Source organism: Prionailurus bengalensis, chromosome E2, assembly GCF_016509475.1.
Source record: "Prionailurus bengalensis isolate Pbe53 chromosome E2, Fcat_Pben_1.1_paternal_pri, whole genome shotgun sequence".
NCBI lineage: Eukaryota > Metazoa > Chordata > Mammalia > Carnivora > Felidae > Prionailurus > Prionailurus bengalensis.
Window position 1 is genome coordinate 15,870,339 of NC_057352.1, and position 15,222 is coordinate 15,885,560.

General features: G+C 47.3%; 1 protein-coding gene across 1 annotated transcript; it reads right to left on the reverse strand.

Annotated features, from left to right (window-relative positions):
- Positions 1-358: 358 nt before the first annotated feature.
- Positions 359-7,939, reverse strand: PSMD8 (proteasome 26S subunit, non-ATPase 8). Its single transcript, XM_043599022.1, has 7 exons — positions 7,562-7,939; positions 6,479-6,551; positions 6,261-6,363; positions 4,074-4,239; positions 2,968-3,068; positions 1,657-1,768; positions 359-915 (listed from the first exon to the last, which is right to left on the reverse strand). The coding sequence occupies exons 1-7, from the start codon at positions 7,922-7,924 to the stop codon at positions 778-780; spliced, it is 1,056 nt and encodes a 351-aa protein (XP_043454957.1). The 5' UTR covers positions 7,925-7,939; the 3' UTR covers positions 359-777.
- Positions 7,940-15,222: the final 7,283 nt, after the last annotated feature.

Here is a 15,222-nt window from a genome sequence, read left to right on the forward strand (position 1 = left end):
CCTTAACCCCATGAGCTCCATTTGAGCTGATCGGTGCCAAGTTCAGATGTTCAGCACAAATCACTCTGGAAAGCAGGGGTGATCATTCCGTTTTTACAGCAGGGAAAATGGACTCTGGAAGACTTTGTTGAAAATCCCACATCTCACAAATGGCTCAGCCAGATTTGGACTCTGCCTTAAAATACCTTCTCGAGAACTTCAAGGCAGGAGATACAGGCTGGGGGCGGTACAGGAGGTCGTAAGTCACAGCACTGGCTCAGGAAGGGTGGGAACCAGGGCAATCCCAGGCCAGGGCCCACACCAATGGTTCCACAGAGGTCTCAAACTGGTAGCCCACAGACCGGTTCCATTTCATAGGTCATTTAACAAACTGGTTTAATTAGTTGCAAACATTTTTAAAATTGTGATGCTTCACCCCCTTCGCTGAAAAACTCGAGCCTTAGCTTGGCCTCCCTGTATGTCCACAGCTGGCTACTACAGTCCCTCTGCCTGGGACCGGGGCTCCTTCTGCAACTGGGCCCCTGCAGTGGGCAGCTGTTTTGAAACCCTGAGCAATGGCCACTGGACAGAGGCTGACCCAACAGAGGGTTATCTCAGACCCCAGAGGGCCCCCAAACTTCTAAGTTCTTCAGAGATGAGGAACTTGTCTCTCCATCATTCCGCCCGGGGAGACAAGGGCCTGGAAGAGACAATGTCAATCCACCTTTATTGGGGGGAACCCTGCACTGCAACTGCTTTAAATAACGTAAGCCCTGCCCCACCCCAGCCCCTGACGGCTCAGACGATCATCTCCAGCTGCCGGGCATACTCGATGACCTGTTTGGCCAGTTCCGTGGAGGGGATGGTGGTATCTTCTGGCTTCTGCTGCTGGCTGGCAAAACTGTAGTAGTTGTTGAGGCCCAGAACCCACCCTCGCTGCAGAAAGGGAAGGATGACAGATGGGTGGGGTGATCACACAGGCTCCCTCCCCACCCCATAGAGCCAGCACGAACCGACATGGGCCTGCTGGTACTCTACCCTACTCTGCTCTACTCTACCAACCTACTCCACCCGCACAACTCTAGACAGATAACTTCACCTCTCTGTGCCTCCGTTTCTCCATGTTTGAGAGACGGACTCTGATCACACACCTCCCCGGGTCTGCTATGAGGATTCAGTGAATCAACACCTCTAAAGCACGGAGAAGTGTCTGGCCCAGAGTAAACGATCACTAAAGATCAGTTGTCACCATTGTTCGAGTTCATTTCCACCTCTTCCGCTCTGCTCTTGACCCTGCTCAGTGACCGGGGTCAGTACACCACATGCATAAACCATCTCCAGGGGCACTGCTCCTGCATAAATACCCCAGGCCAAGTGAGGCAAAGTCTAGTGGAGAAAAGCTGCAACCTCCAAGGAATTCTGTTAAGGACAACAGCTCAACAGGTATCATGTGTCTACCTCCACCTCATGCCAAGTGCTGTGCTCATCCCACATGCTAAATTCTAGCTCCACTCTACAGATCAGGAAACTGAAGCTCAGGGAAGTTCAGCAACCGGCCTGAGGTCACACAGATGGATTTCGACCTCAGCAATCCTGCTCCAGTGTCCCTCTAGGCCATCCCACCCTGCTGTGAGCACACCCCTGACCCCACGGCCCCTTGCCCTATACCCCAGCCACCTTCTTGGCGTAGTCCGTCATCTTTTTGGGTGTGTTGAAGAAGAGGATCCGGGTGGCCTCAGTGAAAAGGATTTTCTCATAGGCCTTCTCGATGCACCCAGCAATCTCATCCCTGGGGAAAGATGAGACTCTCATTACTGGGCACAGACAACTCTCCAGGCCTTGTCCTCCCCGGCCTGACACGTGTGAGCTCTGACCCTTCAGTTCAGCACTGATGGCTGGAACATGCTACCTGCCCCGTTTAATCAAGGCTTGGAGAGGGGGAGTAGCTTGACCAGAATTGCAAAGCCAGGGCCACAATAGGGTCCAGAGCTCTCAGACTCCTGGGCCCACACTCTGAATCCCACTCTCAGCCATGAGGACTTCAGACTGTCTGAAACCCAGCCTGGGATTCACGTGAGAGGATCTCTTTACAGAACGCCCCCCCACCCCCACCCCACCCAACACACACACACAAGGGTGCTGTACCCCATTTCTAGATCTGATCCTGAGACGGTTCCCTGCTACCACTGTTAAGAGGTACCAAGATTAACACTGAAGTAGAAAAACAGCCAAGGATCAAATCACTGAAGTGAAAGGAGGGGTCAGCGCCGGGGCAAAAACAGTGACAGGGAGCGTATGCATCCATTTCCGAGGCATTTTATCTCCCAGACCAAGTGGCAGGTAAGCAGACACTCATTATGTCACTCCCTGTTCATTCTGGAGAGCCAAAATATTAATTGCAAACAGCTTAAACTCATTAAATCCCCTCTTCACTCCCACCACATCTCTGGGCTTGGTTTTGCCATCCAAGAAATGGAAACCCAGCTCAGTCTGGCACTTTGCCTCCATGAACCAGCTCCACCACCACCTGGACCCTTTTATTCCTCAAGGCACATGGAAATGTCGGCCCACCCGCCCGTGTGATGTGTCTCGTGCACGCAGCAACCCCTGAGGGGCTAGTGGGACTTCATGGCCCCTTTCCCAGGAAGAGGAAACCGAGGGTTCCACGGTTTAGGTGATCTGAGGTGAGGTCACATGCCTCGCGGGCTGGAGCACTTCTACGACAGGCTTGCTTCTCGTCTGCCGAGCGCTGGCCGGGTGCCAAGCCCACCCCGGGATCTGACACATATGGGCACGTGGATTAACGGCCCAGAGTAAAACGAGGGCTGTTTTCCACAATCTCACGACAAGTTCCCGTTCACAGAAAAGGAGAACCGATATGCCCAGCTTCCCCAGGTCACAAATGGCCAGAATGGGATTCAACCTGGGGCCTTCTGACTCGAGTCCAAGCTCTTTCTGAACCTCACAGGACCCTGGCCCCTCACGCACCTGATAGTGTCAAGCAGGATGTCAATGAAGAAAGTGTAGCTCTCAGCAGGGATGTTGCCTTTGGCCAGGAACACCTTGTTATAGCTGCCCTCCATCAGGTACTGTAGAGGTGGGGGTGGGCAGGAAAAGAGGATGAGGAAGAGGTAGCACAGAGGGCTACCAGCTGAGGCCCCACCATATCCCCAGTGCCTTCATAATCCCCTCTGCCAGAATACCCTTTGCCATACAGTCATGCATTCCCCAGGCAGACTGGACGCATCCTCTTCCAGGAAGCCTTCCCTGGTTTGTACATGTAGACACACGTACACACACGTACACACACGTACACACACACATTCCTTCTCCAACCTGCCTTGGACTGGTAGCTAATTATCTTATCTATCCTCCAATCACAGGAGAGACAGAGCTGGATCCACCCCAAGCTCATTCCTCCACTCCTTTGCTCTGGCTGTGCTGCCGGCCATAACTGCTCTCTCTCCCATCCTCCCCACCAACCCCAACAAAATCCTCCCATGAGACCTCAGCTCTAGGAACTCCTTCCTAACCTCAGGTACTAAGACTCTCCCCTGACCATGCTCAGCTTGTTCTAGAAATACTGTCCTCTGCTTTCCCTCAGTCATGCCAGGCATGTTTCTGCCTTTGGACCTTGGACTGGCTGCTCCCTCTACCAAGACCACTTTCCCCCCAGATGTCCGTATGATTGGGTTCTTCACCCCTTTCAAGTCTTCCTCGAATGTCACCTTTTCAGCAAGGCCTTCCCTGACCACCTTATTAAAAAATTCACCCATGCTCCGACTCACCACCCTCCTTGCTACTTTTTCTTCATAGCACTTAACACCTGACCACATAAATTAATCTTTTTAAAAAAATATTTTTATGTACTGTCTGCTTCCTCATCTGAATGTCATGCCCACCATGGATTTCAGCCTGTTCTGCTTGCAGTGGTCTGAAAACCAACCCAGCACATGGCTGGGGCTCAGCAGCTGTGGACAAATGAGCAAATGAGCCAACAACAGGTGAACCCTGCCCATTCCTCCAGGAAGTCTTCCCTAATGTCTGTGCCTGTACCACCACCTTCACACCTGCCCCTCCCATTGCCCCCTCACCTGCTCCAGGGACACAGGATGCTTGATGTACACATTGGTTTGGATGTCCTTGGCAGGCAGCCTCTCCAACTCCGTGTGGAACTCAGCCACCCGGTTCTGGGACAGCAGGAAGAGGAGGTTGAGGCCCAAGAGCTGGTGCATGTAGGCTGACTCGGGGAGCTGCTCCCTGTGGACCAGGGTGGGGGAAACAAGGTAAGGAAGGCTTAAGTGCCTCGGAGCCCCGCCTACGCTAGGCTCCAGGGACCCTGATGATGGCCCTGTGCTGTCTCCTTGGAGAAGCATCAGGGCCTTGGTAGATGAAACTGAAGCCCAGAGAGGCATGAAGTCACAAGCCATATGGGCCCAAGCAAGTGACTTTACTTCAGTAAAGTGACTTGGCCTCAGTTTCCCTAACCGTAAAATGAGTACTATCACAGCATCCATCTCATAGAAGGTGGGTCAAACGAATAAGGGTTAAGTGGATTAAATGACTTAATCCAAGTAAAATATTCAGAACAGTACTTGGCTACAAGTAAAATGATCAGAACAGTACTTGGCTAAAATAAATATTGTGTGAGTGTCAGCTACGATTATGATATTAAGAATTATCATTCTTCCTTTAGGGGGGAAAATGAGCCTTAGGAAGGTGAAGTCATTTGCACAAGACCACATAATCAGGAAGTGGTAAAATGACTTTCAAACTCAGGTTTGCCTGACTTCTGATGTCAAATTCTTTTTTTTTTTTTATTACTTTTTTTAAGTTCATTTATTTTTTTTTTTTTTTATTTTTTTTTTTTTTCAACGTTTATTTATTTTGGGGACAGAGAGAGACAGAGCATGAACGGGCGAGGGGCAGAGAGAGAGGGAGACACAGAATTGGAAACAGGCTCCAGGCTCTGAGCCATCAGCCCAGAGCCCGACGCGGGGCTCGAACTCATGGACCGCGAGATCGTGACCTGGCTGAAGTCGGACGCTTAACCGACTGCGCCACCCAGGCGCCCCATAAGTTCATTTATTTTTGAGAGAGAGGAAGAGCGCAAGCAGGGGAGGGACAGAGAGAGAGGGAGACACAGAATCCAAAGCAGGCTCCAGGCTCTGAGCAAGCGATCAGCACAGAGCCCGACGCCGGGCTCGAACCCACGAAATGCGAGATCATGACCTGAGCTGAAGTTGGACACCCAACCAACTGAGCCACCCAGGTGCCCCCCCCCCTTTTAAGTTTATTTATTTATTTTGAGAGAGAGTGCAAGCAGGGGAGGGGCGGAGAGAGAGAGAGGGGGAGAGAGAGAGAGAGAATCCCAAGCACGCTCTGAGCTGTCAGCGCAGAACCCAACGCGGAGCTTGATCCCACGAACAGCGAGATCATGACCTGAGCTGAGATCAAGAGTCAGACACTTCACTGACTGAGCCATCCAGGCACCCCTGATATCAAATTCTTCATCATTAATCCACTCAGGCACCACTGAGTTAAAAATCATTTAAGTTTTATATTCAACACATATCCAGCAAATCCCTGCTCTACGCCCAGCCTCATGCTAGGCAGTACTGGAACATAGCAGTGACCAAAATCCCTCTGCTTTTAGGAGTCCAGTGGGAGAGACAGGTGCAGGATGTGGGGGCGGGGGGGGGGGGAGCAAAGTCAGAGGGGTCAGGGCTGATACAGCATCGGAGGCCACAGGAAAGAGTTTAGTCTGGAGCCTGAGGGCTATGGAAAGCCATCACAGGTTCCAAGTAGGGGACTGACATTGGTCAAAATTTAGTATCACAAAGATTCTACTGGCTGCCATGAGGGATGAATCCAAGGGGGCAAGGCTGGAGCCAGGGCAGGTGAAAGGTGACAGGAGCGGGCAGTGGAAATGTAGTGTGGGAATGTGGAGAAGGGAACAGATTGGAGGCCAACAGAGACTGGAAGGTACAATCCCAGGATAAGGACCTCCAGGGCAACCACCTGACCCTGCAGCCTCTGGAGACACAGCTAGGCAAACAGGGAGTTCCTGGGTGAAGGAAGATGACCTGAGTGGCTGGACCAGCAGCGATTTAAAAAAGCACCTGCATGGCTCAGTCAGTAGAGCATGCACGACTCCTGATCTTGGAGGTTGTGAATTCAAGCTCCACAAGGGGTGCAGAAATTACTTAAAATTAAAAAAAAAAAAAGCCTACCATATAACTCCCTGCCCCCACCCAACGAGGGGCAGGACCCATCCTCACTTGTAATCAAAGTAGTAGCATTTGAGCTGGGCCATGTAGCGTTCGAAGGAAGGGATGTCCTTGCGCAGGATGCTCCACTGGGCCCCAATCTCCAGAATGTCACCTGTGGGGAGACAGAGCAGGCTCTCAGGGGGTGACAGAGTCCCTCTCCTGACCACCATTCCTCCCATCAGCACCACTCCCCCCCTCTCCCCCCACCAACTCCAGTTGACACTCACGGGCCAGAATGAGCTGCTGTTTGGTCAGTTTGGTCCCTGTGGTTGGCAAGAAGTTGAGCTCCAGCAGAACCAGCTGACAAGGAGAGCAGGGAAAGAAAACGATGGGACTGCAAGAACAGGTTACTTACATTTTCTAAGCCTTAGTTTTCCCACCTAGGAAATGGAGCTAATCATCATCCCTGACTCATAAGGTTGTTGTGAGTTTTAAAGGAGGAGTCAGTCCTCAGAACGCACTCAGAACAGGGCCTGGGCACACGGAGTGCCCATTTAGGAGGACCTCATGTTACAATTATTAATAGCTCCACTAGGTAAACAGGAGACATACTCCATGCCTGACTCAATGGAATCAAGGGGGTGGGGGGACACTAGCACCTTCAGTTCTTGTTAGACCTTTCCCACATCCTATCAACTCCCATCCACCCTCAGATCCACACCAGGGAGGGAGGGGAGCCAACATCCCCCCCATAGTCCAGCCCACATCATTTCTTATCCGACACACCTCCCTCAGGGACTTGGTCCAGCCCACAATACTTGTACTCTTTCACAAACACGGTTGGTCTGAAGCACCCTGGGCACCATTCTGGTCCTCTTCTTTAAGAATCTTTTTTCTAGGTTCAGTCCTGTCTTCAAAACTCAGCTGCTCCCTCCCATCCCCACAGATGTGTCCCTAACCTCCAGATCTCTGATCCTGACTTGGTCTGGTCTAACCATACACCCCTCATCTCAGGCTTCCTTCATCACCCTGTCCGGTCCTCATTCCCCACTTGGTTTCGTCAAGAACCCACCCGCCCCCGCCATGAGAAAAACCCCGGTACTCTCAGCTAGGCCTCCGAACACCAAAACATTAACCTTTCACTCGCTTGTACCAAAACATTTCCATCACACCTCCCCCCCCCCCCCCCCCACTGTGGGGCCGTATTTGATCCGTTCCAAGCCTCTCTCACTTCTTCACCCCTGTAAGCCCGCACTTTGGCAGTTCCGAATCCTTCACCCTACTGGATCCCCCTGCCCGCCCTGGTCTCGCTCACGGCCGGGAACTCGGCTGGGTCTACACCCCTCGTAGAGGCCCCCGCCGAACCCTACCTTGAGACGGCCCAGCTCTTCACCGCACTTGCTAAGATTGGGGCTTTTGCGGTTCCACTCGCCCTTAAGTTGCTCGTACATGCCGGCCGCGACCTGCAGGACTGCGCCCGAGGCCGCCGCAGGCCCTGAGGCCGAGGCGCCGGGCGACCCGTTCACCGCCGCGGCCGCCATCTTCCGTGATGCGGCAAACCTCCTCCGCGACTTACGGCAGCGACGCCTAAAGCCTCTCGCCCGGCGGAAGTGGGGCCGAAAGGTGGAGCCCAGAGCCGGGGGCGGGGCTACGGCTGCCGGCCCCGCCACGCCGCGGTTAGCGTTCAGTCGCTCTCGGGGCGGTGCCCTTGGAGCCCGGCCCTTAATGAACATGTCAGTCAGAGCTCCGCCTCTGCTGTCATTCAAGATGGTGACCGGAAGTTCGCTCCTGCCCTAACTGACAATGGCCGCGGTCGCAACGACGCCCCCACCGGCCGTAACCAATATGGCTGCACTGGCTTCAGCCCGGGCGTTCCGGACCCTGCTTTTCGGTCTTCAAGGTTCCACCTTCACAGAAGCTCCTCTGAGCCAGGAGGGGGCGATGGTGGAGCTCTGTGCCATCATTTCCATTTTATAGATGGTAGCATCACTGCTGCTAGACCTTGTAGCTTCTTTTTCCTGCCAGTTTGCTAAGGGATAAGCACTAGATTTTGTTGCTTTAGTTTGTATTAACATACTGATGAAGTTGAGGATCCTTCCTGTTTATTGAACATTTGGATTTCCTCTTTGAAAATTTTTTAAACACTTCTTTTTTTAAGTTTATTTATTTTTGAGAGAGAGAGAGCACAAGCACAAGTGGGGAGGGGCGTGGGGGGGTGGGGGAGAGACTCTGTCAGTGCGGAGCCAGATGCAGGGCTTGAAATCCTGAACTCCGAGATCATAACCTGAGCAGAAGTCGGTAACTTAATGGACTGAGCCACCTAGGAGCTCCTCCTTTTTGAAATTTTTGGTGTGGTCCTTTTCCTATAAGTTTTTAAGTACTTCTGTATATTGCAGATAAAACCTTTTGTCTGTTGCGACTATTTTTTGGTCTATTGTTTATTTTCTGAATATACATTTTTTACTTATCTTTTGCTATGCAATTTTTTAACTTTATTTTTGAGAGAAGAGAGAGTGTACCAGTAGGGGAGGGGCGGAGGGGGAGGGCGAGGTAGAGAGAATCTGAAGTGGGCTCTGTGCTGATAGCAGAGAGCCCAACATGGGGCTCAAACCCACCAACCGTGAGATCATGACCCGAGCTGAAGTTGGGGGTGCTTAATTGACTGAGTCACCCAGGTGCTGCGCTATGAAAAATTTTTATTTGTCCTTTTATTTATTTTTTTATAAATATTTTATTTCTAAGTAATCTCTATACCCAATGTGGGGCTCGAACTCAGAACCCTGAAATCAAGTGTCACATGTTCTACCACCTGAACCAGCCAGGTACCCCTTAATTTTTTTTTAAGTTTATTTTTTATTTTTGAGAGAGAGCACAAGCAGGGGAAGTGCAGAGAGAGAGAGGGGAACAGAGGATCCGAAGCGGGCTCTGTGCTAACAGCAGAGAGCCGGATATGGGGCTGGAACTCACAAACTGTGAGATCATGACCTAAACCAAAGTCAGGTCACTCAACCAACTGAACCACCCAGGCGCCCCATTAATTTGTATTTTTATATAGTCAATTTATGTAACTATTCCTTTGTGACTTTTGTATTTTCTATCTTGCTTAGAAGTTCTTCCCATGCCAATGTAAAACAAATATTCTCTAATTTTTCTTTTACTAAAATAATTGTGTTTTTCCACATGTAATTTTGATTAATCTTGAATTCACTTTTGCTAATGGTGTGAAGTAGGGATTTAAATTTGATTTCATCTTCATAGTCAATTTTTCTAGAACTGTTTGTTAAATAAACCATTGCTTTCCCACCAAAATGAAAGACATTTGTGTCATATTAAAAGCTCTTCAATAATCTCTTAAATCATCAATATTTTAAGTCATCTGTTATATTCTATTGCTCTATATTTATCCTTGGTAAATACCATTATATATATATATATATATATATATATATATATATATATATATAATTGAAGTGAAAATCACATAAATAAAATTAGCCCTTTTAAAGTGAACAGTTCAGTGCCATTTAGTACATTCACCACGTTGTGCAAATACCACCTCTATCTCCAAAATATTTTTGTCACCGCAAAAGGAAACACCATGTCTCTTAAGCAATTTCTTCCAATTCCCTACTTTTTCCTTGCCCCTGGTAACCACCAATCTGAGTTCTGTCTCTGTGTATTCACTTGTTCCAAGTATTTTCTATAAATGGAGCCATTTGATGTGTGGCCTTATGTATATGGCTATTTTCACTTAGCCTTTTTTTTCATGTTCATAGATGTTGTAGTATGTATCTGTATTTCATCCTCTTTATGGCTGAATAATATTCCATTGTATGGGTATACCACTATTTGTTTATCTATCCTTCCATTGATGAATATTTGAGCTGTTTTCACTTTCTGGCTTGTGAAAAGTGCTGATGTGAACAAACATGTACATGTACTTGTTTGACAGCGTGTTTTCAATTCTTTTGGGTGATAAACCTAGGAACGGAACTGCTGGATGATATAGTAATTCTATGTTTAACTTTTTGAGGAACCACCAAACTGTTTTCCACAGCAGCTGAACCATTTTACTTTCCTACTACCACTGTACAAGTGTTCCAATTTCTCCATGTCCTTGCCAACCCCTGTTGTACCTGTTATTTAAATTATTATAGACATTTGGGACACCTGGGTGGCTCAGTCGGTTGGGTGTCCGATTTTGGCTCAGGTCATGATCTCACTGCTCATGGGTTCAAGCCCCACGTTGGGCTCTGTGCTGATGGCTCAGAGCCTGGAGTCTGCTTCAGATTCTGTGTCTCCCCTTCTCTCTGCCCTTCCCATGCTCGTGCTCTGTCTCTCTCTGTCTCTCAATAATGAATAAATGTTTAAAAAATTAAATTATTATAAACATCCTAATGGGTATGATGAGATATCTCACTATGGTTTTTTTTAAGATTTTATTTTTAAATAGGCTCCACACCCAACGTGAGGCTCAAACTCACGACCCTGAGATCAAGTGTCACATGCTCTAAGGACACTTGGGTGACTCAGTCGATTAAGTGTCCAACTTCAGCTCAGGTCATGATCTCGAAGGTCACGAGTTTGAGCCCCACATCAGGCTCTGTGCTGACAGCTGAGAACCTGGAGCCTACTTCGGATTCTGTCTCCCTCTCTCTTGCCCCTCCCCCACTCACACTCTGTCTCTGTCTCTCTCTCTCTAGAATTAAAAAAAAAAAAGAACAAAGTTGGAGGACTTATACTTCCTAATTCAAAGCTGCAAAGCTAGAGTAATCAAAACAGCATGCTGGTGGAGCCTGATGCAGGGCTCAGTCCCATGACCCTGAGATCATGATGTGAGCCAAAAACAAGAGTCAGATGCTCAACTGACTGAGCCACTCAGGCACCCCCAACTGTGTTCCTCTATTTCAAGATACTTTGGTCTATTTAGGGCCCTTGGAAATTCCATATCAGTTTAGGATGGGTTTCTCTATGTATGCAAAATTGCCAATGGAATGTTGATAGAGATTGCATTGAATCTGTGTATCACTTTGGGTCTTCTTATGGGCTTATATCCCCTCAAAATGTATACCTAGTACCTCAGAGTGTGGGTGTATTTAGCTATAAGGCCTTTAGAGAGGTGATTAAGTTAAAATGAGGCCAATTAGGGTGGGCCATAATACAGTTTTACAAGAGTCTTTATTAAGAAGAGGAAATTTGTACACACAGAGAGACACTAGGGATGTGACCACATAGAGAAAGACTATGTGAACACAGCTACTGGCAAGCCAAGGAGACAGGCCTCGGAAACCAAACCTGCTGACAATTTGATCTTAAACTTCTAAGCCCCAGAATTGTGGGAAAATAAATCTCTGTTGTTTAAGTTACCCAATCTGTGGTATTTTGTTATGGCAGCGCTTGCAAACGAATACAGGTAGTACCATCATCTTAACAATATTAAGTTTTCCAATTCATGAACATGGGATGTCTTTCCATTTGTTTAAGTGTTCTTCAATGTCTTTCAGCCAAGTTTTGTAGTTTTCAATATTCAGGTCTTTTACCTCTTTGTACAAACTTATGTTTAAATATTTTATTCTTTTTTGATGTTGTGAATAGAATTGGGGTTTATTTTGAAACTTCCTTTTCAGATTGTTCATTGATAGTGTGTAGAAATGCAATTGGTTTTTGTGTGTTGACTTTGCATACTGCAAGTTTGCTGAATTCACTTATTAGCTCTAACAGTTTGTGTGTGTGGGGGGGTGTGTATTCTACATATAAGATTCTGTTGTCTGCAGAGATAACTTTAGTTCTTCCTTTCCAACTGGGAAAGGAATCAAATTCTTGATTAATTCTTCTGGCTAGAACTTCCCCTACTACATTAAGTAGAAGTGGGTATCCTTGATCGTTCCTGATCTCAAGGGAAGGATTTCAATCTTTCACTACTGAGTATGATGTCAGCTATGGGACTGGTATATATTGCTTTTATCATATTAAGGAAAGTTCCTATCTAATCCTAGTTTATTGAGTATTTTTATCATAAAAGAGTGTTTTATCAAATGTTTTTTCTGCATCAATTGAGATAATAATAATTTTATTTCCTTCATTCTATTAATGTGATGTGTTACACTGATTGCTTTTTGTATTTTGAACTCTTACATTGCAGGGATAAATCCCACTTGCTCATAGTATGTAATCCTCTTAATGTGCTGCTGAACTTGGTTTGGTAGTATATTGTTGAGAATTCTCATGTTTATATTCATGAAGGATATTGGCCTTTAATATTCTTATCTTGTAATGTCTTTGGCTTTGTTATAAAGGTGTGAGGGTAAGAATAAGTTAGGAAATGTTCTCTCCTCTGTAATTTTTCAGAGGAGTTTGATAAGCATTAGTGGTCATTTGTCATTAAAAGTTTGGTAGAATTCAACAGTAAGGACATCTGGTCCTAGGCTTTTCTTTGTTGGAACATTAAAAAAAATGTTTTATTTTTAAATAATCTCTACACCCAACATGGAGCTCAAACTTATAAACCTGAGATCAGCCTGCGCTGATCAAACCTGACTGAGCCAGCCAGGAGCCCCCTGTTGGAACATTTTTAGAATTACAGAATCAATCTCCTTACCTCTTCTCAATATACTCAGATTTTCTATTTCTTCTTGAGTCAGTTTTAGCAGTTTTTATGTTTTATGTTTTTTAGTAGTTTTTATGTTTTTAAATTTTTAGAAAATTTTCCATTTCATCTAAGTTATCTTATTTGTTGGTGTACAGTTGTTCATAATATTCTCTTATAATCATTTTTATTTCCATAAAGGTGGATCATTGTTTTTATTTATTTTCTAAAGATTTTATTTTTTATTTATGTATTTTTTAACTTTTTATGTTTATTTATTGTTGAGAGACAGAGCATGAGCAGGGGAGGGGAAGTGAGAGGGAGACACAGAATCCGAAGCAGGCTCCAGGCTCTGATCTGTCAGCACAGAGCTTGACATGGGGCTCGAACTCACAAACCACGGGATCATGACCTGAGCTGAAGTTGGATGTTCAATTGACTGAGCCACCCAGGCACCCCTAAAGATTTTATTTTTTAAAATACTTTTTAAAGTTTATTTATTCTGGGGATGGGGGCGAGAGGGGGGGGGGGCGGAGAGAGAGAGAATCCCAAGCAGGCTTCTTGATGTCAGCGCAGAGCCCAACAACGCTGGGCTCAATCCCTTGAACCGTGAGATCATGAGCTGAGCTGGAATCAAGAGTCTGTGCTCAACTGACTGAGCCACCTAGGCGCCCCTAGAGATTTTTTTTTTTTAATTTTTTTTTTCAACGTTTATTTATTTTTTTGGGACAGAGAGAGACAGAGCATGAACGGGGGAGGGGCAGAGAGAGAGGGAGACACAGAATCGGAAACAGGCTCCAGGCTCCGAGCCATCAGCCCAGAGCCCGACGCGGGGCTCGAACTCACGGACCGCGAGATCGTGAGATCGTGACCTGGCTGAAGTCGGACGCTTAACCGACTGCGCCGTCCAGGCGCCCCTAGAGATTTTATTTTTAAGTAATCTCCACACCCAACATGGAGCTTGAACTCACAACCCTGAGATCAAGAGTCGCATGCTCTACTGACTCAACCAGCCAGGTGCCCCTGGATCATTGTTTTTAAATTCAATCTTCCAGTCTCTGCCTTTTAATAGGACACTTTAACCCAGTATTTTTAGTTTTATTAAGATATGTTTTATGACCTAACATATCCTCTATCCTGAAGAATGTTCCATGTGCCCTTGAGGAGAAAGTATATTTTGCTGAAGAAAAGAGATCTGCCATGGAGTGAATGTGTCCCTGCCTCCAATTCACATGTTGACATCTAACCCCCAATGTAATGGTATTTGGAGGTGGAGCCTTTAGGAGCCCCCATAATTGAATTAATGCCCTTATTAAAGAGACGTCAGAGACCTCCTTTACCTCTTCCACCAGGTGAGGACACAGCAAAATGATGGCCATCTATGAACCAGAAAGCAAGCTCTCACCCAACACTGAAACTGCCAGCACCTTGATCTTAGACTTCCAGCCCCCAGAACAGTGAAAAACAAATTTCTGTTGTTTGTAAGCTGATCAGTTTGTGATATTCTGATATAGTGGCCTGAGTGGACTAAGACAGCACAAAACAGGATATTACACTTTCCCTCATTGCATCAATGCAATTCATTTTGTTGACAGATGAGTCTTTAACTGCTATTGTGCTATACTGCTTGACCATCCCTGACCTCCCTCTTGAGCCCCAGACCTGAAATTCCTGCAGCCTTTTGGATGGTGTCCTCCAGAAGTCTCTCAGCCCTTCCATACTGGCCATGACCCCAAAGGCCTCAGTCTGTCCCCCAAATCACCTCCTTCTCCCTGGTCTCCATCTCAGGGACAGACTTTTTATCCCTCAGTCCTGAGGGCAGAGCCCTGGACCTTTTCTTAAATGCCTCCTTTGCTCCCACTTCCTTCGTGGCCCTCTAGCCCAATGGCCTGCTCACTGGCTCACTGGGGTTTCTGGGCATCTCTCCCACCTGCCACCTCCTCACCACCCTACACCAGGCTTTGGTCTGGCCCCATCCTCTTCTGCCCAGGTCTCTGGACTACTGCCTCCCTGGGATCTCTGCTCCAGTCTGAGCTGTCCTCTACAGGAGTATCTTTCTACATCTAACCATATCCTTTGGCCTTTCAGCTCTGAGTACTCCCCTGATAATTTCCAAGCTCCAAAACATGACCTCAGTGGCCTTGCCTGCTCTGGAGCTATGCTGTCTCATCACGGACAAGCTGGTCCAGCTGTCTGCCCTAATGCCCCTCAGAGTATGCGTCCCCTGGGCCTCTACTCCCAGACAGGGGAGTAGAGGGGTATGGTCAGAGAGCCTCCATAGTCACTTCACCCAAGATCTCTGGGGAAGCTGACATTGAGCTCGTTAGGTGGACAGGGGGTAGAGTACAAGGTGCAGTTGTTTTCTTGGGTTTTTTGGCTTTTGGTGTTTTGCCTTTTGGTCTTTTCCCTTCTTGATAGCGCATTTTCCTTACAAGGACTGTCCTT